The 26,357-nt window shown below is 45.2% G+C and overlaps 1 protein-coding gene across 3 annotated transcripts in view; it reads left to right on the top strand.

Moving 5' to 3' along the window:
* LOC142585063 (uncharacterized) overlaps positions 1 to 26,357 on the top strand; it is a 119,940-nt gene that overhangs the window by 81,798 nt on the left and 11,785 nt on the right. Inside the window, exons 3-4 of one of the 3 annotated variants that reach the window (XR_012829012.1) lie at positions 16,558 to 16,706; positions 24,844 to 24,926. Coding sequence is in view for 2 of the 3 variants with exons in the window: in XM_075695540.1 (XP_075551655.1) it covers positions 24,844 to 24,926 (83 nt within the window). In the remaining variant the exon portion in view is untranslated. Of the gene's footprint in view, positions 1 to 14,558; positions 14,597 to 16,557; positions 16,707 to 24,843; positions 24,927 to 26,357 lie in introns of those variants that run through there. The other 2 variants (XM_075695540.1, XM_075695539.1) reach the window with 2 other exon arrangements.

The raw sequence follows: 26,357 nt of genomic DNA on the forward strand, positions 1-26,357 counted from the left end.
TTCGTGCTGCACGACGGCATCCTCTACGGCCGCAATATCAACCCTGAAAGCCCCGAGTTGCTCCTTGTCCTTCCTCGTCATCTGCGATCCGTCGTTCTCGAACAACTTCATGATGCACCGACAGCTGAACACCTTGGGGTTTTTCGTACATACGACCGCGTACGACGCCAGTTCTTCTGGCCGGGTCTCTACCGCTCTGTGCATCGGTGTCAGCGCCGGAAGAAACCTCCTTTGCCACCTGCCGGCTGACTCCATCCAATTGAAGTTCCCTCTGAACCATTCTTTCGCGTACGCCTTGACCTGCTTGGCCCTTTTCCGACGACGACTAGAGGGAATAAGTGCATCGCCGTCGCTACTGATTACGCGACACCCTACAGGATAACAAAGGCGTTGCCGACTACTTGCGCAACAGAAGTCGCCGATTTTCTCCTTGACGACGTCACTCTCCAGCACGGTGCACCTCGGCAGTTACTTACAGACCGCGGCCGCTCTTTCTTGTCTCGAGTTGTGGACGACCTCCTTCGCTCTTGTGTCACTGAGCACAAGCTGTCCACCACCTACCACTCTCAAACGAACGGTCTTACGCAACGTGTCAACCCAACACTCACAGAGATGCTGTCGATGTACGTTTCCAACGATCACTGCGACTGGGACGCCGTGTTGGCCTACGAGACATTTGCGTATAACTCGTCCCGAAATGACACCACAGGATATTCACCCTTTTATATTTTGTATGATCGCGAACCCACATTGCCCTTTACTACCTTCTGTGCCCCGCGTTGCTACTGTGTACGCTCGCGAAGTCATCGATCATGCTCACAGGGCGCGTCAAGTCGCCCGATCTCGCTTAGTAGCCTCGCGGCATCTGCAAAAAGTGCGTTACGACCGGTTCCATCGCGATGTTCAGTTCACTCCAGGTGCTTCGATGCTGCTTTGGTCGCCGAGGAATCCGAGCCCGACGAATCTGAACCCGAGCGCATGCACCCTCTTATCTCGTACCAAGACATCACACAACACTACAAGCTAACCAGCAGAACATGTGCAACCCCACACAAGTCACTACCTAGAGAGCAGGAGCGATTGCTCCGAGCTCTACAGGTTAATACATTCCCCCACCCAACCAGAAATCCCCTCATAGCCCCTACACAATTATCTCCGCAATGCCGCTTCTGCGCAGAGACCAGGTCCCTCAGGCACATAGTAGGGGGACCATTAAATCCTCCGAACCGTTACTGCACCAACGAGCTTTGGGAGAGAGCCTTGGCCAGTTGCGACCTCGAGGATCAGCAACGGCTGATTGCGAGGGCCTAGGACGCGGCCCGAGCTCAAGGCGTTCTCGAATGCGGACGCCTCTCCAAATCTGCATTCACCCAACAAAAATGTTTATTCTCTTTCTCTTTCTCTCGTCGTGTCGGACTCTCCCAGAAGCTCTTCTCTCGCTACGCAAGGCCTTGTGAAGTCCTACGTCAAGTTAACGACGTCAATTAGGAGATCGCGCCGTTACAGTTTCATCCATCTTCAAGTCCGCCGCCTGTTGACGGCTTCCACGTTTCGCGGCTGAAGCCATACTTCGCTCGCAGTTCTTCGCCTACCATGCACCGAGACGGCACTTCACCACCCGGGGGTCCTGTTACGGAAGCATGAACGAAGAGAGGAAGAAGAAGATCGTGAGACGCTGGCTGCTGCGGGTTGTTAGTGGTCAGACATTTTAACTACTCAGACTCATTTGGTATATATATTGTAAATATAATCTTCTATACTCCCAACATCCCCGTAACAATGGCATGCATCACGGGCGTTTTTTCTTCTTTCTGATGGCGAAAGCAGAAAGTGTGGTAGAATCACAATACATTGGGATCATGCGGCCAATTGCAATTCAAGCTACGGCCGGAGCGGCCGCCGGTAGCTGTCTAACTTTTTTGGAATTTCTGCATGTGTACCAAGTCTAGCCCCGTGAGCTTTAGCCGCCGCAACTCACAGCCATGGCGGCGGATGCGAAAAATAATTTACCTGCCGGCGCTTCATAGTACGCGAACTCGGGAGTAATTAGGTGGATGTGGCCTAGGTCAGCACACACCACAGTTGCGGAGTGGAGCCCTTCATTCAATTCCCGCTGCATTTTGGAGAATAAAGTTTGCCGGCAATTCCACTCCTCTCGTATCACCGGAATGCTGAGCGTCGCACTACTCTATCTCGTCGAGTGCCTAAGCTGTACGCTTGCATTCCTTCAATTCGAGTAAATAAATGAATTTTCCAAAAATTTTCGGTACTTAGGCCTTGCGGTCCTTCTGAAAAAAGTATTTTGATGTTTTAAGGGAGAAAATACCATTACATATTATTTCTTTGCCATCATGATTTCTGTTACGTACTGTTTTCTTTTAATCAGTTTTTTTTGCGGGCGTTCTTATCTATAATCTCCAAAACATCGTTTGAGAACGTCAAGGTACAAAATATTCTCACATCGTGCTCGCCGACGAGATTGAGTGCAATTATTTAAGGAAACCACAGGCTAACAACATTAAGAACTTGATCTTCACTGCATAGGATAATGCTGCCGTCACCCCAAAGGAGTTCAGAGTCAAAGCAATCGCTGAAGCTTGTCGCGTTTATTCCCTTTGCACATGTATTAGCACATTAACAGACACCATATTGCAGCGCACCTCTGTGACACCAAGTTATCGAGCCTTCTAGATATTCCATATTGTGCGAAAAACATGGATCGCGATTTAAATCACTGTACAGGCGCCCAAATCTTTAACTGGCGTGTGCCAGCGGCGACTTTTCTGTGCGTCAGCGCCGTATGACGGGGCGAGGCTGGAAACAGCCTAGCAGACCATGGGCACAGCTCAGCGCGCTTTGTCGGCGTGCGCTTTGCCTCGGACTGTTTCTAGCCTCGCCCCGTCATAGGGCGCTGACGCACGGAAAAGTCGCCGCTCGCGCACGCCAGTTAAAGATTTGGGCGCCTGTACATTCGCAAAGAGTGCCCCCGTTTGCGACGTCGTTGTTATCGGCCTGCTCCCTTTGTTGTAGGCCATGCATTCCCTTGCTAAGTAAATCATAATTCGCGACATAAATCATTACACAACTCGTATTGAGTTGACTAAAACTAAGCACTTAGCTAAGCCGACTCCTTATCAAAAGTAAAGGAGTAACCGCTTGGTAGATGTTTGTGTCTTTATATGCCCTTTAACATTGCAACGAAAATAGGTTTCCAGGTCTTCAGAAGCGTAGAATGCGCAAAATACCATGCTTTTTACAATTACCGCGTCAGAGACTGCATCTTAAAGGAAAATATTGAACGAGCCGTAGTAAGTAAAAATTGAGAAATGTAATTGAATAGCTGAGTATATTATCGCATAAAAGAAAATTTACGGGCTTTTTAGTGTCGTATAAAATATATAGCGCTCCGAAACTACGTGCCCATTTCATTCTAACTCTTTTCCGAAATCTCGGGCTGTAATTTCATTCCCATTCATCTGCGGACCGGTGCGATCATTCTATTCCTATTGCTTACCGGGTGATTGAAAATGTGGTCTGATCCTCGAATCAAAATTGGAAGATTGCTGTACACGTAATACAGACGTTGAGGATGTGGCTCCCATCGTGGGCAAGTTGTCTTTTCTTTCACTTCCATTACTGTTTCCCTTAATATTTCGATATCAATTAAAACGTGCGCTTCATTTTCCCTATGCTTATCTTGCGTTCATTATCTGTTAGATTTACGTTTTCGCGAGACAGGTTGCGACAATATTGCACTGACAGTAAGCTTTCATATGAGAGGCATCCTTGTTTAGTGAGAGGTTCCTATCGTCTGAACATCGTGATATCGAGTAAACCATATGAGCGAAAATCATGAGTGGCTACCGCACAGCGCCTCATATGTATGTTCGGCTTTTACAGACCTTCAATTTTCTTTGTCACTGGCTTATTTCGGGGTCTTCGGGAGTGGGTAGTTCGGGTGGTTCCTTTTTGTTCAGAGCTGAAGAGGTTCATTCACAGTAGGAGAGCAGAATCCCCGACGAAAACTGAGCCGTTAAGAACAAACTGTGCTTGCGGTTCTTCGAGTACCCGCACCCTTTGAAACCATCAGTAAAAGTGGCGGGCGAAGTTAATTGTATCAATTGTATCATGAAGTGTGGAAATAACGCATTCTTTACGAAAATATGTGTGGTTTTCCCCATATCCTAGGCCTTTTGCCTTGTGTAGAAAAATGCATAGCAAAATACTTGGTAGCGGCAGTATTACATAGCAGTCATAAATCTTTAGCATTGAGCATACCTTGATCATTTGAGATGTTCACGAGGGCGCAAACTTGAAAACAAAAAGAAAAGAAAACGTTTCTAATTGCTCTACAGGCTTCTCCAGTGTTAAGAATGAAATTATATATTGATTTAAACAATAAGTAAAACTTGATCCCAAAAATTAGATAAGGACAAAAGGAATACAATAAAATCCGAGCGATAGAGTATGTGGCCTAATTTCCGTGCTTGCCTAATTTTCACAGTCGGACTTCCAAATCAATACGTGCTTATTAACGCCATTTACACCTATGGTACAAAAAAGATGTCTTTTTTTTTTTATTTGCTATGTGAAAGCAAAATACTTAAAATCTTAGCATTCATAGGGTATAATTCATCGTGGTATCATCATCATAGTATACTTCGTTATAGTATCATCAACACAGAAGGGCGTGAGAAGAGCGCTGCTGCAGCATTACGCTTTTCTCAGCGTTCACGTGCATCGGCACGTCATGCATTTCGGAGGTCATAAGCAGGATTCGCTAGGGTCCCGCGAGATGGCGCCGAATGTTCGTAGCGAAGCGCGAATAAGGAGTCTCGCTGCAGTACACACCTCATGCACAACTCGTTTCGAGTGTGGCAATATGTTGTCTCGCTATAAATATTCATTACTAAACGCGCTACCGTCACCAGTCTTTGTCAGATGGATTACGTCGCGTTTTACATCGAAGCTATATCTGCCTAGGCAAAACGCTCGGGGTCCAACCACAGAAATCCCCTTAGGCTCATACTCCCTTAAGCAATGCCTCGGAACCTTGTAAACACTGCCTCACCTTTACGATGAGAAAAAGAAAAGTGAAATTCTACGCTGGAATGATGAGCGGCAACAGAGCCACTGTGGAAGACGACGAGGCTCGAGCCATTGCTGATGATATTTTTTAACACAACGGAATGAGCTGTGGAAGAACACGACGACGACGAACGCCTGAGCAGTGGCACTAGCACGTTTGCGCGATTGGCGCCGATAACTGCTACAGTGACGCTGTATATGCCTAAGCGAAACGCTCGCGGTCCTACCACAGTAACCGTACCGCAGTAGGTGTGGCGCACCATTGGCTACGCTGCTAGTGAGGTCATCACTCTCGCAGCGAAGTGTGCGTGCAGCAGTCACTCTCTGACTTCCCAATAAGACGGCCACGCATCGTTCGTTCGCCCGAGGAGCAGCTGGCCTACGAGCAACAGCACCGAGAGCAGGAGCGGGACAGATCTCATCAGAGTCGCACCAACGCCTCGGCAGAAGATCGGGTCCGCGATGCAATGAATGAGTAGCGGCAATGGATGAATGGATGGCTGGTATGAGCGTTCCCTTTAAAACACAGCGGTGGGTTGCGCCACCAAGCTCTTGCTGTTACACTGCCTAATGTCCTGCATAGGAGAAAGAATAAAAAGAAAAAAGAACCCACGATAAACTTCCAAAACCAAATTTTCTGATCCCCTATTGCAAACTCTGCTTTTGCATGTCTCCGTTTTTTGTCGTTTCCCTACTTTTCTTGCACCAATCCTCCAATCGTCTCTTGCTAGTCCCTATTGCGGAAATGTTTACTTTTCTACTCCTCTCGCTGAACCCAAGGACTTCAAGGAGGCCAGTGGTGCCTAAATCGACCGCTGGGCAGACATCTTCACATTCTAATAAAACATGCTCCATAGTTTCCCTAGCTTTACCGCAGCGAGCACATGCTTCTTCTCCCTTCATATATCTCGCTTTATAGGTGAGTGTTCTCAGGCATCCTGATCTCGCTTCGAAAGTAAAGAGCTTCCCTTTGGGTTATCATAAATTGTTTCTTCCCTGATTTCGTTTTTTCCTCTTAAGTAGATAGTCATGGCAGGCTTCTTTTCCATTGCAGCCACCAATGAGGTTATTTTAGCCTCTCTATCTTTCCGCTTGACGTTTTTTGTTGCTGTGTTGCTCGTCCTACAGGCCGCATAATTTCTAGTAAGCTTCCTAGTTCTTTTCCTCCATGTCGGGCCGATCCGGCGCCTCGTGCGGCCGAGCTAGATCGCGAATCGGAGAAAAAGCGGCAACGTTACGCCGTCGACGCCTGTTGCTGTTGGCGTACTGTTGGACAAAGAGGACGCTCAAAGACCTTGCGTAATCGAAACGGAGGATATATTCGTAATTTGCTATGGTTGTCTCGAGTGGTTGCCGGTCTGGCAGGTGCCCCGCAGTGATGACAGGCCCCTTTGGGTGTGTGCGACGAATGGGAAAACTTTCCGCGAACTGTCCCACTCTAGAGGAGACCCTTTCCGCTAACCAAAGAGGACCCGCGGGTTGCCGCCAGAGGAGGCAAGCACGTGCAAACGTTAACTGGGAGAAAGGACCAGCCGCCCATCCCCGATCAGACTCCGTGCATTGCCACCAGAGGATGCAAGCACGTGCAACGTCACCTGGGAGAAATGACCAGCCACCCATCCCCGACCAGAGTCAGTGCATGTCACGTGACGTTGACGTGAGCAAGATCCCGCCTACGATTTTCTCGGGCCTATTTAAGCGTCCCCGCAATGCAGTTTTTCATTTCATTCATTCTCTTTTCCTTATCTGCGACCAATAAACAAAGCAAGTTTCGCACTAGCAATCGTCTCGTCCCTTCCATGTCGCCATGGTCTACTGGACGCCTGCAACCTGCCCACAACGTAGTACCCAGTAGTAACGCCGGTCGAGGTTCAAGAAACAGGCGGCGCAACACGCCGCTGCCGAGTCAGATCGCCAGCGGCGACGTCAGGCCGAGGATCTGCCAGTTCGGGCCCGCGAGACAGAGCAGCGACAACGTCGACGTCAACGTAAACACTGGGGCCGCACATTTGAGGTTCACTGCTTTACCATCTCTACCGGGTGTATGGGTGGTGTTTTCTTACGTTGGAGGTCACAGGCCTCAGCAAGTACTACTCGTTTTTATTGACGCATCAACCTAATATATCACTGGGTCATTTTGGCACTTTGACCATTTAAATCAAGGGTGAAGAACATGTAGTAATGGGCTGCATGCGCTCTGTGGTGAAATCTAGGTTTGTATGGTTCTGATGCTGTAACCAGCGCAAGGGCATCTGAGACGAAAAAAAAAACAATATTTTTTTTCACCAAATGCAATGAATAAACCCAATGAGCCGTTATCGGCTCCAAGCATGCATAACGAAAACAAAAAAAAAATAATGTGGTAGTGTAGGATCTTTATAAAACGAATCTATTTGTGCGATCACCAAGGCCAAGACCCAAATATTGGTGCAGCGTCCATGCAATTGAATCGAACCTTCTTTCCCCGCTGTATGTTTTGACCGCAGATGCCTTTCCTGCGTTTGTTCGCCCCTTTTGAACCTGCACAGATATTCCTTCAACTGGCAGCGCAGTTGGACTGCACCTCTATTAAGGTTTTATAGATCAAGTAACACTGATTATAGTATTTGTACTACGGTTACAAAAATAAGCCACTCTTCAACGCCAATTTTTAAGGGGTTTGTAGTAGGGTGATAAAGATTGGCGGGTCGACTTCTTCACATCGTCCTAGCACGACTCCTCAATAATGGTATCCGAATGCCAACATGCACAGCGACTTCTTATCTGTTATAAAGGCACCATGTTTGGTGTGTCTCGCAATCAAAATCTGGAACAGTATTCGCGTTTATTTTGCTTCACTGATTTCTAAGATCAGAAAACGCTTTTTAATTGGAAGACAAATGATCAAACAAGTGGAGAAGAAAGCGCAACAGTGAATTTCAACATGTCAAAAAGATTTTGACCCATTTTAATCAGTATCTCAAATTATTCAAACATTACGAACTGCGCCACCAACTTTTTAACGACTCTTCTTGGTAACGGCTTAAGACTGACTCCACTGATCGACCTGCAGTTTTCACTGGAGCTACAAGGAATGCACCGGGTGCCGCATCCAGAAACTATACGAAAAGATGGCTAACAATGCTGCCAAACCGGCGTCTTTCTTCGGGACCAACGTCTGTGGGGAGGCGTTGTTATATGATTTTCAGAAGAAGAGCTTTGTCTCTTCAGTGATCGACTTGACAAAGTGCAGCCCGCGTAGAATTACAAAGAAGTTCGTGTGCCTGCCGCTGCTGCCTCAGACAGGGTTTTGAGGCCCGTCAAGCTGCTGTGTTCAACTTTTTCCTTAAATCCCCCATAAATTGTATGTTTATGAATACGAAGGCAATTCAAAATTGAATTCAAAATTTGTCTTGGCAATCTCTGGTTTTGACCACCGCAGCCCTGATCTAACATTCGACGTCAATATCGTGTGCCAGTTTCGTCAGAATCATTGTTACCTGGAGTGGCTTTGGGGAGCTCTGTCGATATTAGCGCCACGGTGTCGATGCCGTGCGTGCGCAAATCGGTTCCAGATTTTGCAGAAACGCTATACTTAAGCTACGGATTTATTTACTGAAGGAAGTGCTGCCTTGTCTCATGTACGCTATCCTCGTTCCCTCTTTGTGATACGTCCGCAACAGTTCTTGCGTCCCAAAACTGCAATGTTCATCTATTAGGCGCTTACCACGAGGCAGCCACATCACCAGCACCCACTGGGACTCTGACGCGGCACAACGGCGATTTTGACAAGTAAACAAAGACGCTCCTTTCGAACTAACAATAACCGCTGCGCTCCGTGGAAGCAGCAACGATCGTGAATGTCAGTCTGATGACCCTGACAAGCTGATCGCCACGGAGAGCAAGGAGCCAGTTTCGGAAACTTTCGTGGAAGGTACCTCAAACGCTGTTTCCAGATTGCCTCAACCTTGCTTCCAAGGTCGGGCGTTAGGAGTAGGAGTTCAGTAAGTTGGTGCGACCATGGGTGGGAGTTTTTGAACAGTTCGAGCATTATCATTGGCCAAGACAGTAATCAGATTCCCTTGTCGCATTAACTAGGGAAAAGAACTGATTTAAAAGCGGTCACCAGTTGTGCAGTGAGTGTGCGCTTACGTTTGTGTGCTCAGACATGTAGTGAGCCCAGACATTTAACGTGCTCCTGCATGGATTATGCTCCCACATCTGAAGCCAGTTGTGTAAATACGTAAAATAAATCGTTGTAGTTTCCTCCGACATCCGTCTTTACTTTGTAGCCAACAAGCAACTGTCGGCGATAGATACGTACAACGTTGTTATAATAATAATAATAATAATAATAATAATAATAATAATAATAATAATAATAATAATAATAATAATAATAATAATAATAATAAAAATAATAATAATAATAATAATAACTTCATTCATAAAAAAGTGGTACAAAGTGCCAAGGCACTAGAAAAAAAAGATAAAAAAGCAAATTGACTGGTCCTAATAACTCCAAGGTCCAAAAGGCAGCAGACAGCAAGGAGCGAGAAAAAAAAGAAAAAAAAAGAGAAAACGAAAGGAAAGAGGAACAACGAAAAGGGAGAATGGAAAGAGAGCGTAAGGGCATATCGTACATAGAGTTCACTTAATTTGTTTCGCACATCAGACAGCTCGGGAAGAACAAACAATGTAGATATATAGATACACATAACTCCTAAAAAAGAAAATTAGGTACATGGTCAAACCATACCGTTATCTGCCATTATACAGTTCTCTGCCAGAACAATTAAGCACATCGATGGACGCAGATCTGAGATTATTCAGCAGAGTGGGGAGGGTGTAACAAGTCATTTTGTTACCATAGGTTGAACTCACATGCGGCACATGCCAGGATTCCGGGGACCGGGTGTTATAACATGGGATGTTGTGTTCTAATCTAGCCAGAGATGAAACAAGGCTTAAGTTCTATTTGGTTTTTTTAGGTATCCAAGAACAAGGCGGTAGTTAAACTTATCACTGACTTTAATTACCCGAAGTTTTTTAAATAGGGGCTAGACGGGGAGTCAAAGGGCATATCACTAATTACACGAACAATTTTCTTTTGTATTACAAGCAAGCGGTTAATATTTGTAACAGATTTGGTGCCCCTAATAAGGCAGCAATAGTGAAGCTGGCTCGCCAATAAAGCATTATAAATTAACATTTTAAGCTTCCGAGGCATGTAGTGAATAGAGAAAACGCGTCCAGTAATTAGGGAGAGTTGGCCTGCAAGAAAATCACTCCAGCTCATATTTTCGTCAAAACAGCAGACACCGAGTGTTTTCACAGAAGGGACGAGTTCATTTTTAGAAGGTCCTAACACCACGTTCCTATAAAGACCGGTATTCTTATTCTTTGCTTGAAGTAAAAGTGCCTTTGTTTTATCAGCGTTAATCTTGAGGCCATTTTTTAGAGACTATAAATACGTTTTTTTCGAAACAAGAGTTAGCCAATGACATTAGCTCCGGAGCATAGTTGGACAAAAATAGGACAGTAGTGTCGTCAGCATAGATGATGAATTTGCCACCGGGATCAATATTAACGAGATTATTGGCGTAAAGACTAAACAGAAGAGGCCCAAGGGTACTGCCTTGGGGAACACCTGCCGTAACACAAGACATTTTGGATGATTTGTTGTAAATGAACACATATTGCAGCAGAAGCTTGATGTGGGCTAGTTGGTTTTGCATACTTGAAGAAAAGAGCGCTACGAAGACGCAGCTTGTCCGTCTTCGGACAAGCCGCGTCTTCGGACAAACCGTGAAAAGAGCGCCTTGTCCGTCGTACATGTTCCTCTTTTAGTCCGCGTCTTCGTAGTGCTCTTTTCTTCAAGAACACATATTGGCATCTGTGCTGCAAGTACGACTGAAATAATCTTCAGGCGACACCGCGGATACCGTCGTAGGTAAGTTTATTTAATCATAGTTCATGACTGAGGGAGTCGATTGCCTTACTAAAGTCAATAAATACCCCTAAAGTAAGGTGGCGGTCCTCAAAATATTGTCAAATATGTTCTTTCAGTTGAAGAAGTGCAAGCAGAGGATCTGTGTTTGCGAAAGGTATATTGCGAGTCAGTTAGGAGGTTCTTAGTTTCAAGGAAGTTAGATACACGGATAAAAATTATTTGTCCTAAAGCTTTCCACAATATCGGGAGTACAGATATTGACCTGCAGTTCTACATGGCTGTTTATCACCTTTCTTGAATAAAGATAAGACTTTTGCAGTTTGAATTTTACGTATAAAGACACCACTAGCGAGTGATAACTTATAAATATGTGTTAACACTGGGACAATTACATCGAGAACGTATTTAGCAGGTTTCATCTGCAAGTTATCTATATCACATGGGCTAACTTCCCGTTCATCGGTCGGCTGGAGAAAAACTGTGTCTTGAGGTGCGGCTTTAATATAACGGCAAGCACTGTTATTTGTGGGCAACGTACTAATGTTGGTGAAATAATCATTGAAAACATCAGGTAACATTTCAGCACTATCAACCACGTCTTTCTTAGTAATAACAGGGAGTAGGGCATCAGGTGAACGACCGAGAAGCGAATTCACCTTCTTCCATACTTTCCTACTATCGCTCGAACAGGTCCCGAAATATTCATTATTATAGCGAATCGTAGCCTGTCGCGGCTTCTTAAAAGTTTATTACGGTATCTCTTAAACGTGTCTAGATCTGCCATGTCACGGCACACGATAAGCTTGTTATATAACCTTTTTTTTCTTTTACTTCTTGGAATAGTGCTGCCGTGATTCACGGTTTTCGTATCTTTGAGGTGCGCTTTGTTTTAGTGCGAGTTGGAAAATGCCGGTCGTAGAGCACACAAAAAATGCCAGGAAAGTCTCATACGCGAAGTTAGCAAAGTTTGACTGAGAAACTGAACTCCAGTGAATATGTCGCAGTTCATCACGAAATTTCTCCATTAGAAATGGGGCAATTAGCTGCGGGGAAAATTCACATGGGGAAGATCTTCTAATTTTACGGTTTACGCTGAAAACAATGGGCATGTTATCACTCAAAACAAAAGAACAGACACCAACTTTTGTATTACACTCAGGGAAATCGGTAATAAATAAATCAATACAGGTGGCTGTGTGACTGGTCACTCTTGTCGGCACCGAGATAGCATTTGAAAAACCGCGTGAATGTAATAAGAGCTTAAAGTCACGACACAAAATTAATGCAAGTAGTCAATATTAAAGTCGCCACGACAAATAACTTCATAGTGATTGTTAGAGATATAAGAAAAGAAGTTTTCAAGGAATAGAAAAAAACGCTCAGTGTTACCATCAGGCGGCCTATAACATACAGTAACCAATAACTTTGAGCATATAATTGAAAGGACCTCATAATCTTCGGCCACAGTAGAGAAATATTCTAATGCTGCACTACTAATTCGTATCGAACCACAATACTAACTGCACCGCCACATCTAATCGCCCTAGACTGCGTGAAGCATCTGTAGTTGGGAAGTTGCCAAACGGCCGAGCTTTGGTTGTACCACGTTTCTGACAACATGATAAAATCGAAAGAAACGCTTAGATTGGCAGAAAATGCGTCGAGCTCATCATGTTTACTACAAGCAGACTGAGAATTCAAATCAACGCATTTTACACCATTTCTGTGTGTAGACCCAAAGTAGTTAAGGAAGTCAGAAGGGCACACCCAATCAGCGCAAGACATGGTGGACGTATACAAATACAGTCACCAGGAATTCAGGAAACAAGCTTGGCAAGGTCACTGGGGCATTTTATCAAGTGCGCACGACCTCCCTCTTCTTTTCTGACGAAAACTTTGCCACTTCGGTTCCATGCATAGCAAAAATCATGCCCATGCTCCCACGCTTTAGCCAATTTCAGTACGACCCTGTTTTGCGTAGTTAGGTTTTCCATTATGTACGCGCTGTTCTTAACAGTTGGCAAATCCTTACGTTTATCGAGCCATTGATCTCAAGTCGATTGATTCGAGAAGCGGACTTGGATTCCAGGAATCTTATCTGAGCTAGAGGGCAGCCGGTGGATAGCAAATACACTTTGTTCAGTTAAAGGTACGAGCTTAAATTTTGACGCAATAGCGTTAACCTCAGACATTAAACATTCCTTGTGTTTCTTCTGGATGCCATGAAGTTCAATTTTTAGTTTCCGGATGTGGTATTCCAGATCGTTAACCGCACAAGAAACCTTTTTTTATTTCCGCGCAGGCACCGATTTCCTCAAGTTCGGGCACTCATATTTCAGGTTCTTAATTTCACCATTGTGCCTCGCAACCTCAGAAACAATGGTGTCGAATTTCTTGGCCATCATGTTCAGGGACTCTTCCATGTCTTGAACGACTTTCTTCAGAGGGAACAGTTCATCAAGTTTTCGGTTGATGTCAGGTAGCACGGTCGCAATTGTAGAATCGTCGCTCTCTTTCTGAGTTGAGCCGACAGCTTTGCGAAGTTTGCGGCAATCCTGACACTTCCACATTTTTCTTTTTGGTCTGCTTCCTTTGACTTCAACGTGGGTTCAGAAATCTCGTTCCACTTAGCCAGCTTTCTACGACGCCCCGGAATAGCACAGAACAGCTACAGGGTTCTAAGCGCCCTGGCGGCGCTGCGATGCGACGCTCATAGTTACGCCCTAGTCCGCACCACGGACTTCAGAACTGGGCCACAACGCAGTGCTCTCGTGAACAACAATTGTCCTTGAAACAGCACTTTGCGTAGTCGTGCCGGCCAAGGCAACGTCAGCATGCAAGGCGAAGACGGCCTACAGGCATGGCTAAACCTAAGTGCGTACCACGCGCTCCTATCTTGTATCAGGGGGTTTGGCTTGACTCCGTGCTGTAGGCATATGAGCGTGGCGTTATTGTTAGCCAATCCCCTCGCAGGCCTTGAGACCATCCACATAATAAAGACATCGTTTTATTGCTACTATCACTACCACGGCTCGTTGTGCCAGGAGTTAATGGCATATCCTGATCAGCCTACAAGGGGATAACTTTCATATGTATGTAGGTTGGAGAAAATTCACAAGGCTTATTACTGCAATGATCCGACCTTCGGAAATGACACGTACAATCGAAAGGTTCCTACGGGCCTTTCAACGACAATGCACGATGTGTCGAAAGAAATCCTTCGTTGCCCATATATAAGAGGAAATTGATTACAGGGAAGAAGAATGCAAAAAGAAAATGTACCCCAACGAAAACTCGGCAATGTTTTTTTGTTGTACGCTTTAAGGAACAATTCTCCTGTTGTGTAGGTGCAAGAAATCACGGAGAAGTTACACGGGCACGTTCAATCATACATGACCCCGCTTAAAGGTACCCAATAATAAACAAAGACCAGACAAACTTCCAAGAAGATATTCTGTTCCATATATTTAGGACACATATATTCGCAGGGCTCGCTTGCGGTTACCGATTTGTGTAACGGTTCTCCATCCTGATGCAGGCACTCCGTAATATAGGAAAATGCCGGCACAACGTGGCGCTCGCATTAGCAGTTGGACTCTGCCAGGGCGTACTTCTATTTCTACCAGTATGCAACGGGTCTCAAGCCAGTTTCAGGGGCCTTCTTTCTGTAAGCATATCCGCATAAGAAAGCTCGTTTACCGTTAGTTTGCTAAAATTTCTTGTGAATGGAAATGCAATTATAACAGGCAAAATTCTTATACATCTATTCTGTTTTTGCTACCCTGAAAATATTTTGGTGGTATCTTTTTTTTTTTTGGTCGCATGCAGTGCTTCAAACAACTTGTATACCTAACTTTTACAGGATCACACGAGGTGTTTTTGTAAGCGTATTAACTTTAGAGAGGTCATTTACCGTCTGGTTCATTAACTGATTCTCGAACGAAAACCCAATTTTAAAAGACAAATTTAAAAAGGCAAAGCCTTGTCCATTAGCGAAGGGCTAATGGTGAAAAGGTCGCACAACCGGAAATAATTAGTTTTCTTTTATTCAGCACAATCGTGCACATTCAGCGTGCACACGTCATCTCAAACGGGCTCGCGGAGGGCTAGTAAGAGAATCGTGGAGGGCTAGTAAAAGCAATGGAGTAGATACAGGGTGGAATAGCTTTACGTTACAGCGCCGTATCACCAAAGCGCAACCGTCCGAATCACGCATTTCAACGCAAAAGGGCAAAGCGGACGCACCGAAGGGACGGGAGGCGACTCTTCCGTTCAAATCTGCCTGCGAGAAAGAAATCGGCTGCTGTAGTGCGGGTGGAAACATGAGGTTACCTCGTGTCCGCGCTGAAATGAACGAAACTATGGCGTTTTACGTGCCAAAACCAAAATCTGATTATGAGGCACGCCTTAGTGGGGGACTCCTGAAATGTGGACCACCTGGAGTTATTTAACGTGCAGCTAAATCGAAGTGCACGGGTGTTTTCGCACTTCGCCCTCATCGAAATGCGGCCCCCGTGGCCGAGATTCGTGTCTGTGCTGTTTGTGCGGCTGGCTCTGACGGCGCCTGGCTGAGGGAAAATTCAGGTCCGTTCGTCGCGCTACCGAGTTTTTTTCTTGAATTTTGCAATGCGAAAGCATTACATGCCCATAGCAGCTTGGTAAAGAAACAAAAAGAAAAACTTTTTCTTTTTATCCAGTGGTCGGGATATGCCCCATTAGATGAAAATCCGGCGTCGTCCACGTCGCCACCGATCTACGGGCCAAGAACGACTGAAGGCTGAAAGAGTAAAAACTCGTCAAAAATGCTCGTATTGATGTTAGATTTCTCAGCAAGGTTCCTATGAACAAAGTAAATCGATCACTTTGGGTGAAAAACTTGGTAAATTTCGGTCTGAGTGGGAAAATTGAACCCAGGCCTCCTGGGTTCGAAATGACCCCGCTTCCCCGACGCCGCGGCGGCTCCATGGTTCTGGTTCACCAAATGTGTAACCTAGTGCTTGCGTCATTCGGCACGTGACGACGCAGCCAATGGTGAGGAGGTGGCGCCACGTCATGAATGCATAAACTGAGTGTGCAAACAAAAAAGGAATTATTGTCTGATTGAACGCCGCTGCACGGTCCTTCGAGTCATGACCTCCTCCCGGGTAAACGAGTGCGTTTAGACGCTTGACGCGTTTTGATTTGGCGTTACCGAGACGCAGCTGCAACGCTGGCGAAAGCTTGCGCGGAGAAGTAACGCGCGGAAAAACAAACATTTCACCAAAGGGACTGTAATGCTTTTGCATTCCCACACGTAATCAGCCTTAACTGGCATCGCCAAATTTTTAGTTTTTGTTTCTTTCTGGAGAAGGGGCAAATATAAGAGAGCTAATATTTTGTTCAAACTTCAGCCGATATATATATATATATATATATATATATATATATATATATATACATTTATATATATATATATGTGTGTGTGTGTGTGTGTGTGTGTGTGTGTGTGTGTGTGTGTGTGTGTGTGTGTGTGTGCTTACGAACGTTTCTTTTTTCAGATGTTGAACACTACGCAAAAAACCTACATATACGGAAGAAGTATCATGCTTGAAGCTGACCTCGATCACGAGATGTGTACCTACTACACCAAGAAAGACCTAAATAATACCGATTATAACTTCACATTATTTATGCCTTTTCACAACCGGTACGTATGCCGATGCATTAACGCAAAACCGTTGAATGATTATGTCGAAGTGTCGCTGATTGAAGAATAATTAGAATATCTTGTTTCCGGTATATTCTATGGAAATAGAAATGAATATGTTGTGTTTATTACTGGGAAATATAAATGGCCGAATAATGGAAATTGATATCCCAAATTGGGCAAATCTGAAAGATGGGAAATATTATTCTCATTTCTTTATGATTGCCGTGTGGGTCAACGGGGTTAGTAAACTAGGAACGTACTGAGTGCCGCGTGAACTTGTTTTTGTTACCCGGATTTGTTAGCTGCACTGTGAATTGTTTCATACCGTACTGTCTTTGATAGGTGGCGTTCAGGCGGACACCCCTCCTCCTCCTCCTTCTCCTCCTCCTCTTCTTCTTCTTTTTCTCATTTGCATTGCGCAATCATCGTTAGATATTGGGCTAGATCATTTACATGTTTAATTGGTTGAGCACCGAAAACAAAAATGAAATATTTTACACATGGCGCTCTTTGGCCATACCTGGCCCTTGCGCCAACACCACACATTCATTCAAATACTTTTAAAGTGATGTTTGTTTTTGGGTAGATATAATAGTCATTGCATTATCTGTAGACTTCGCATCATCTCGCCAATGTCTCCTTTTCTCTTGAATGACTTCGGGAAATACCGGCCGCGTGTAAAGGCCTCGGCGAAGAACGCAAGACATTTCCGTACCTAAGTCACCTTCTTAAGTTTTGTTTACGTTGTACACAAAACGCCTTCAATGGATTCGTCTGCGAGCAGCTCATTTCAAAGTATGCCTGAAATGCCAGATCTCCAACATAGCCACATCTTATTGGAAAGGTACTGAAGCTGCCACGATGGCTTCGTGGCTGTGGAATTTTGCTGCCAACATTTCATTCGAGTTCCCATTCGTGTCTTTATGGCCGCATACTTACGAAATTCTAATAAAAAAAAAGCAGTCGCATATGGTGATCTATGTGCTCGATAGGTCATTGCTGGCAGCAAAAATTTATCCGTCCTTCCGTCCGTCCGTCCCCCGTCCGTCCGTCCATCCATTCTCTTACTCCGACCCAGTGGCCCAAGTCGCGTACCTACTTTGACCACTAGGTATGTGCTCCTAGTCGTGATGCGTCGTGGTAGTCGTCATTTGATAGTCGTCATTCCAGCTTCCTGATGTCTTATTCTTGCCATTCCGTCGTCGTCACTCCTACTGCGTCCCAGTGGTCAAAGTAGTCAATAGCATGAATCACTGGGTATGACGAGCTCTCAGCTCTCGTTATGTCATCGTCATTACGCCATCACCGTCACACTGTCGTTTCATCATTGTCATCACTTCAGCAACGTCATCCCATTGCCGTCATGGAGTCGTCGTCATACCGCCTTCCTCGTTCAGTCGACATTGATGTTCCTTCGTCATTGCATTGTAATGATACGGTCGTCGTTCAATCGTGATTATGCCACCCTTATTATGAAATCATCAGCAGGCAATGACTATCCGACCTCCATTGACAGACATCCGCCGTATTGCGGTCATGGACGTGCCATCAACTTCACTCAAGCTTCGTCAACCGGCTCTCGTAATGCCGTCGTCAAACCACCGTCGCTTACAGGTATTGCGATGCAGTTGTTGCTACGCCATCAATTGTCGTACACTCGAAGTCATTTCATCGTCCTTTTGACGTGGTCACACTATCGTCGCTACTCCGTCATCGTCACGTAGTTGTCGTCATGAATTCGTTGTCGTACGGTTTATCGGAATGCCGACGCTGTCGTTTCGTCGTCAACATTGTAGCTTCGATATTTAGCTCTCGTCATGCCGTGGTCGTCATACTATAGTCGTTATTCCATATGTCGTCACGATATCGTTTCACTGTTGTCATCACTTCAGTATATAGCCATTCTATTTTCGCAATGTCGTCGTCGTCATACCAACTTCATCGATGCATCTGCGTTATTTCTTGTTCGTGATTCTATCATAACCATACTACCGTCATTCAATCATCACTATGCCGCCGTTATCATGTCATCAATGTGGCTACATCGTCGTCACACACGCTACCATGCATTTGTTGGCATACCGTCGTCGTACCGTCTTGGTCGTGCCATCGCGGTCATTTCCGCTTTTTGAGGAGGTTGTCTTTTTATTTTTTCATTCATAATGTTGGCCTACTAGCCGTAACTCGATGGCCCAAAAGCAGCACTTGTACAATCCGCCTTTTTGACGGTGCGACGGCGCATGCGCCCGGCCCTAGCTGATTATTAGCGGAACGTTTTGGAACGGACGCGTGCGCGGCCGCGGGGCCTGATATCGGGCAAAAATGCCCCCTCCCCCCCACCCCCCCCCCCCGAAAAAAAAGAAGAGCGCGAATGCAAACTGCAGCGAATACTTCTGCCGTGTACCGCGTTGGAACTGGCCTGGTCTGTTGCTCTGTTTACACATCAGTGTGGTGCCGAAAACGTGCGTAGCGTAAGACTGCAACTCCACTTTCAAAAAGAAAGCGGCCAGGGCCTCGTCCGGACTGCACCGTGAAGCACGTAGTTGCCGCTTTGCATTGACAGTGATCAACATTATCGATAAAGCCCTGCGTTACACTTGGGCGACACTTCAAAAACATCACGTTGCTGACGCAGTTTTCTTGCAGCGTTAGCCCTCTCTTGCTGGTGATGGCAGCCGCGTGCCTGACTTCATGTACTCGTTCAAGCCGCGGTAACATTGGGTCTATACGAGACCGACAAGACGATGACACTAACTATTGGCTGACTACTCAGCACAGTGTGTCGCTGATACCATTTGATCACCATTGGCCGACCACGACTGAACGAATGGGCGCGAGCTGTAGCGCGATGGGCTTTTTTTTTGTCGATTGCACCGATAAAATCAGTGTGCCGACTATGACCACTCGATTGAACTCCGCGCGATCGGCCGTCGAACCGACAACGCGATAGCCGCCGCAAATTCGCTTGTATATGCAGTTATTCTTACTCAAAATGCGTCGACATGCCGCCGAAGTTGAAATGCACAAGGTCCAGTCCTCCCAAGCCATGCACATGAAGTTTGAGTCAATGTTGTTCCTGTTTAGCGAGGGCTGGATTGGGCCTAGCCTCGTTGAGTTCATGCACCCGCTACCGGGAACCTGAACTTAAAAAATAAGCAGGTAGGACGGAGTAAACCGCTCCTGTAGTTCAATTGTGACCCTATAACGATTTGATATCAACGACTCTTTAATTCGCATGTCGTGTACACGATACGCGGCAAGCGGCGACACAGCGCTGTGCCAACATCCTGTGCTTACGTGAACGCTCCCTAACGCTTCCAGTCGTATTCCCTATGTAGATGGTTTGTCTGTGTGTGTTGTTATGATGGCACGTTTCTTAATTCCAGAGAAGCACTATTTACCTCTGCATGAAACGGGAAAGAAGAGACAGTGCATTCGATACAGCAGCATAAACTCGCTCAGTTATCAATGGTGTCAGCGATGGCATCCGCGTTTTCGCAAGAGAGCTACATGGCCTATAAGTGAGGGCTTATGCCGAGCACAGTTTTCTGTAGTAACACTTTATGGCACGCACAAACGGCAACTATGATGAAATTAAACAAAAGCGAGAATCAGTAACAACAGCCAGTAGTATATGTGTGGATCACAGTTGCCGTTGTTTAAGTGGCTCGGCCGCTCATTTTGACCCGTCTCTGAGCGGAACAACGTGACTCATATGCGCAGATATGTATGTTTTGCCAGCAGCCGTGGTTTTCCTGCGTTTTGACATTATTTCATATCAGTGACCCACCGTTTCCAGAATATACGAAGCTAACAGCGATTTTTGGCTGTAGATGGCGATGTAAACGTATGTACCGCTTTGGGAAATCCGACGTGAAAGGCTGCGCTAGAAAGCTTCTTGAATATTCGAACTGTTTAATGAATGTGCAAATGAAATACAAAATGTTAGGTGGAAGCGCAGGCATCTGCAACAACAAACTTCAAGTCAGCCGCGTCGGCAGACGGAATTCAGCTTGCCTTTGTCGGCCGCTCTGTTAGCACAACACTCGGGTTAGCACTCGGGTCTGTTCACCCAGTAATCGATGGTTGAAGGAGATGCTGCCCAGGTGAAGCCATTGATAATTAATCGTCGTCCACAAAGCGCACAACCGACGGACACTCAACTTCACCGCAGATACCCAAATCAACCGGTAAAAGTCCCGACACCCTTCCAAAACGTTTCCAGCGGCGTCCGCCAGAGGGCAGCACAGGCACATGAAAAAAAGGCGGGTTAGGACCCCAGTACATGAAAATTCGAATATTACATAGAGCACAAAAAAGCAGGTCAATAGCAGCATTTCTGCAATTATCACAGTACACGAATAAGCGAACATAACGAACAAACATAAGCGTACATAAGCGAAATATTCTGAGCATACACCGATCAATAATAGGAGTCTATAAATGCTATGTTAACAAACGAGCCCTCTCTCTCTCTCTCACACACACACACACGCACGCACCGGTAATTCCGGTAATTCATTGCATATTTTAATGCTCCAGGGAATGTTACATACGGGGTTGACACGCCCAATTTTTTTTTGACAAAGGTAACCACATGTTAATTTCGCGACAGGCAGTCTGTTACATTTTGAAGATATATTGGCAAGCAGGTGACAGCGGCAACTCTGTGGGAAAGGTCATTCCAATCGAATGTTGTGCGCGGGAAAAAGGAGGTGGAGAATGCAGAAGTTCGGCTGCGTAGCCGGGCAACATGAAGGGCATTGTCGGTACGATGAGATATGTGGGCTCGTGGGATCATAAAGCTTGGAGAGTCACGGGTGCTATAATAAAACTCATGGAACAGGGCTAGAGATGCTATGCGGCGACAAAGTGCGAGAGAAACACAGATGATTCTGCTTTTAAGGATAATGCACTGGTATGATACGAATAGGATGAATGAATAAATCGCGCTGCTCGATTCTGTGCTGCCTCAAGTGTATCCATAAAGTACACCTGATGTGGACCCCAGATGACTGCGGCGTACTCAAGCTTTGCCTGATAATGGATTTGCAAGTCAGCAACATTAAGTGCTCAGGCGCGTGACGTAAAGGAGGTTTTAGAAAGCCGAGTGTTGTGTTAGCAGACGCTACTCTGTTAGTGATATGTGCGCGCCATGTTAGATCATAAGATAGTGTTACTACTAAGTACTTCTATGTTTCTACCCTCTCAACATTAACGTTGCCGACAGCGTAAGGAAAAGATGGGATATTACGACGACGAGACAAAGATACCGATTTACATTTAGTCGGGTTAAGTGTCATAAGCCACTGGTCACACCACACGTGAATACAGTTAAAATTATTTTGAAGAGCTTGCTGGTCAGAAGGGTTAGTGATGGAACGATAAATGACGCAGTCGTCCGCAGACATATGAATCTGTCTGTTACACGTAAAGGCAAATCACTTATGTCTATTAGGAATAACAGGGGCCCCAGTACCGACCCTTGGGGCACCCAGGGCTTTACTGGGAGAGGGTAAGAAATGTGTTCATTAGCAAAGACGAATTGGGAACGCTTGCTCAGAAAAGTTTCAATCCAGTTTTGAACAAGACGGTGAATATCTAGACCAGAAAGTTTATTAGTAGAAGCTGATGAAACACTTTATCGAAAGCCTTCGCGAAATCAAAGATGGCATCAGTTCGTTGATTATGGTCCAAATTGAAATGTAAGTCATGAAGAAAGTTAGCTAGCCCAGTTTCACAGAATAAACCTTCGCGAAAACAATGCTGTGAAGAACTAAAGAAATTGTTGGTGTCTAGGAAGTTCATGATTCGTGAATAAATGACATGTTCCGTGATTTTACACGGTATACTTGTTAAAGGTATTGGAAGATAATTCAACGGTGACTTGTTATTACCTGGTTTAAGAATGGGAATTACCTTGCCCACTATGCAGTCATCAGGTATTTGAGTTGTAGAAAGGGATACGAAAGACAGAGGCAGTTTGCAGAAATTTTCTTAGTATTTAGTAATCACTATGAATTAATTTCTTCAAAGCCAGCTGATGATGTGACCATGAGATGTTCAATCTGAGATTGTAGACCATTTGCGGTAAATACAATCTCGGGCATAGTTAGTGCACTGGTGGTACTTCTTTGTAAGGAGGAACGCATGTCAAACGTACGAGGGAATACACTCGCAAAAGCGATGTTAAATGCGTTCCCACTTCCTGCGTCACCTACAACCTCAATCTGTTCGTCAGCAAGTGTTTTGTGTGTTTGTGTTCCGGGTTTACCACGCCTCAGAACTGTTGAGGATTACTTGTTAACATGTTAGGAAGGTCATTATGAAAAAAAGTTGTACTTAGTGTTACGCATTGCGGCGAGATATGCTGTTTCCGCGGAATAGTATTTGCCCCCCGTACATGGACTTTCGCAGTATTGAAGCTCGGAAATAACGTTTTTTTCTTATTGTCTAGTCGTTCCAGTGATTGATTGAACAGTGGCTTGTCTTTTTTTAGCATGTAAGCTGCATACTAGTATGTATTTCTCAATTAATTCACGTACTTTGTTCTTGAAAAGCAACCACTTTTCCTGTACAGAATGCCTACGAAAAGGTGTTTCGAATATAGGGAAGGAACAGATTAGCTCATTATTAATTGCTTTGTAATTAGCCTCGCCCTAAAGACGAACGGTTTTCTTATAACTTTCACGTGTTAGCTGAACGAAGTTAAAAGTTGCATGAACAAACTTGTGGTCACTTACTTCGCTCAGATATGTTGTAGGTGACATGCTGTCGGGATTGTTGGTTACTATCAGCTTCTGTCCATCATCTTCTCTTTGCACGTGTCCCAGTCGTTAAACTCTTCCTCGTCGTTGTCATACCACACGTGCGCCGTGTCTTGTAGGTAGAAGATCAAGTTAGCCCACAGAATCGTCGGATCCCATTTGTTGTGGGCCCTTACATGCTCGTGGCAATCCAGCCTTCCACATCGAGGTGATCGGAGCCGCATAACGTTCCTGAATCCCGCGGCTGAGCCAGCAAAATCATCGGGGCTGTGAGCGTCGATGTTGGCCATGCCCTGTCGGGCCCTGCTTCGTCCGTCATGTTGTCCAGTAAGAGGTGACGGCCACTGCGGAGCTCCGTTGTTGTTTCTAGTGGGTAGCCCTCACCTCTCGCCAATTTGATACGTCGAAGAAGTCACATATAACGATGTATTTACAATATTTACAAGAGAGACAACGGTGCACAAATAACACGGCTGTCAAGACGATTCCACCTACACACGTTAAATCGTCTTCTTCTGATTGGCGCCACCCATGGTTGCGCCGTAACGCTACATATAGCTGGCAATGCAACGTACTAAAGATGTTAGAGTTTCACTGCGACCTGGGGAGTAGTTTTCTGGTTAATGTGCATTAAATACATCAAAAAGATTGAAAATAGCGTCTAAATACGCAATTTTATGATTCCATTTTGACCATGTGGGTTGCAAACGCTCCGACATAAAGCATATCATTTTAAGATTTCTTAATCAGGATGTTCAAAATTTTGTCGAGGTCTTCTACGTTGTTGTTGTTTGTTTCTTTGTCATTCATTGTCCTCTGTAGCGTGGAGAGCGCTGCTTTGCCAAGCTTATCTTCGCTAAGCTATGTGAGCGGAAACACGAAGCAAACGTGATTTCATTGACTTCACGTGCACGCGGAACAGCAAGACCTGCTGTGTTTTTACCGTTGTCAGAACTGTATGCATGTTTGACATGTTGGAACACAAGGAAGGGAAGTACGCGGGTGAACATGGATAAAAATTCAGGAGAGTGTCAGGTGGACGCAGTACGTCACATCAACACGTTCAGTGAGATTAAATTATTAACAGCTGAAAAACATGGGATAAACGAAATAAACTATGCACAACAGGTCACGGTATTCTTGGAAACAAGTAAATGCAGCACCTCGAGAGCTAATACAGTAGGTAACAAGAACACCTACCTTCTTTATATATCATGGTGCATAGGTTTGACGGCGTTTTTAATAGGATTAGTGCAGTCATCTGCACTTGCCATTACACTGCCCCATTCCGCATGCTGTGCGCAATATTTTAGTGTTTTGAATACTAAAAATCAACTTTTTTCTTAACCATACCATTCTACCTGTAGCGTCAAGCGCTATGATCTTCATGCAAAACTAGGAAATGGAACCCATGACCCAGGTCCCTACATGAATGTAACAAATTGGCCTGGTGAGTATAAACACAATGCTGCAAAAATTTTATTTACGAAAGATGCTCTATGCTTGCGCGAACGTTCTAGTGTGCCGTGCCGTCATGTCCTACCTGAGTTTAGGTCCATCGTATTGCCGGTTCTTTTCACTATGCACGCTCTTCAGTGACTTCTATTACTCAACCAATACGCCACACGTGCAAAAATATTTATACGAAGCTTACATAATTGAAAAGAAACATGTCCTTTGCACTTAGTAAACATAAAGGTAAGAGTTTGAAAACACAGATGGTTTGTCTAGCACTCCACTGCAGCACGTGTGGGTGTCGTCCGCTTTTTCAGTGTTGCACTGGTCTGATAAGAAATAATGATGTTCTAACTAGACTGATTGTTGAATCTGCAAAAATTGATAACATCCATTTTCAGCGTTTAAGATCCCTTCTAGATCTTTGCCAGAAAATTAGTTATCTTTATTACATGGTCATTAGTCCGCGAAAGTCTTCTGAGCCACTTATGTGTCACTTGTCTGCGTATACAGGGTGTTTCACGCAAATTACACCTTGGATTTTAATAATTGGTTAGCTGCAGATGAATGAAATAACGACATTTGGTTTACCATCATGTGGCGCTCCTTAGAATAATTTTTATATTCCCTTTAAGTGGTTCATTAACTAAGATGAACTAAGCAACATTTTCAGTATTCACTTTAGGGCCAAGTGTGTTTCGTTGCCTTACCCGCCGTGGTTGCTCAGAGGCTATGGTGTTGGGCTGCTGAGCACGAGGTCGCGGGATCGTATCCCGGCCACGGCGGCCGCATTTCGATGGGGGCAAAATGCGAAAACACCCGTGTGCTTAGATTTAGGTGCACGTTAAAGAACCCCAGGTGGTCAAAATTTCCGGAGTCCTCCACTACGGCGTGCCTTATTATCAGAAAGTGGTTTTGGCACGTAAAAACCCCAAATATTAATTATTATTGTTTCGTTGCCTTGTAGAGGGGGTGTTCAGAGACGACCGATCCTATTTTTTGTCGCAAAGTACATGCCGCGCAACAATTTTTTGGGCGTTTAAAAAAAGCCCGCGAGATATGAAATAAAACCACCTGACTGCGCTCGTGCGCTTTCGTATTGCTGTACTCTAAGCCGTGCGCCGATCCTATCGCTCACCAGGGACGACAGCGCTTCCTTTCCGTGTGCCGCCGTCAAAATTGCTGCCGCAATGTGAAGCGGATGCCTGGAGCCGCGGTCTCTCACTTCGCCACGGTTCTTTTGCACGAAGCGCGGTTGAGAGCGCTGCAATACGATAGCGCATGAGCGCAGTCACATGGTTTTATTTCATATTTCGCGGGCTTTCTTTAATTTCCAAAAAGAAATCGTCACGCAGCATGTACGTTGCCGCAAAAAAATTGGACCGAAACTGGAGCATTTCAAAGAGAGTTATCTTTTCGAAATGCT

This window comes from Dermacentor variabilis, chromosome 6 (genome assembly GCF_050947875.1).
Source record: "Dermacentor variabilis isolate Ectoservices chromosome 6, ASM5094787v1, whole genome shotgun sequence".
Lineage (NCBI taxonomy): Eukaryota > Metazoa > Arthropoda > Arachnida > Ixodida > Ixodidae > Dermacentor > Dermacentor variabilis.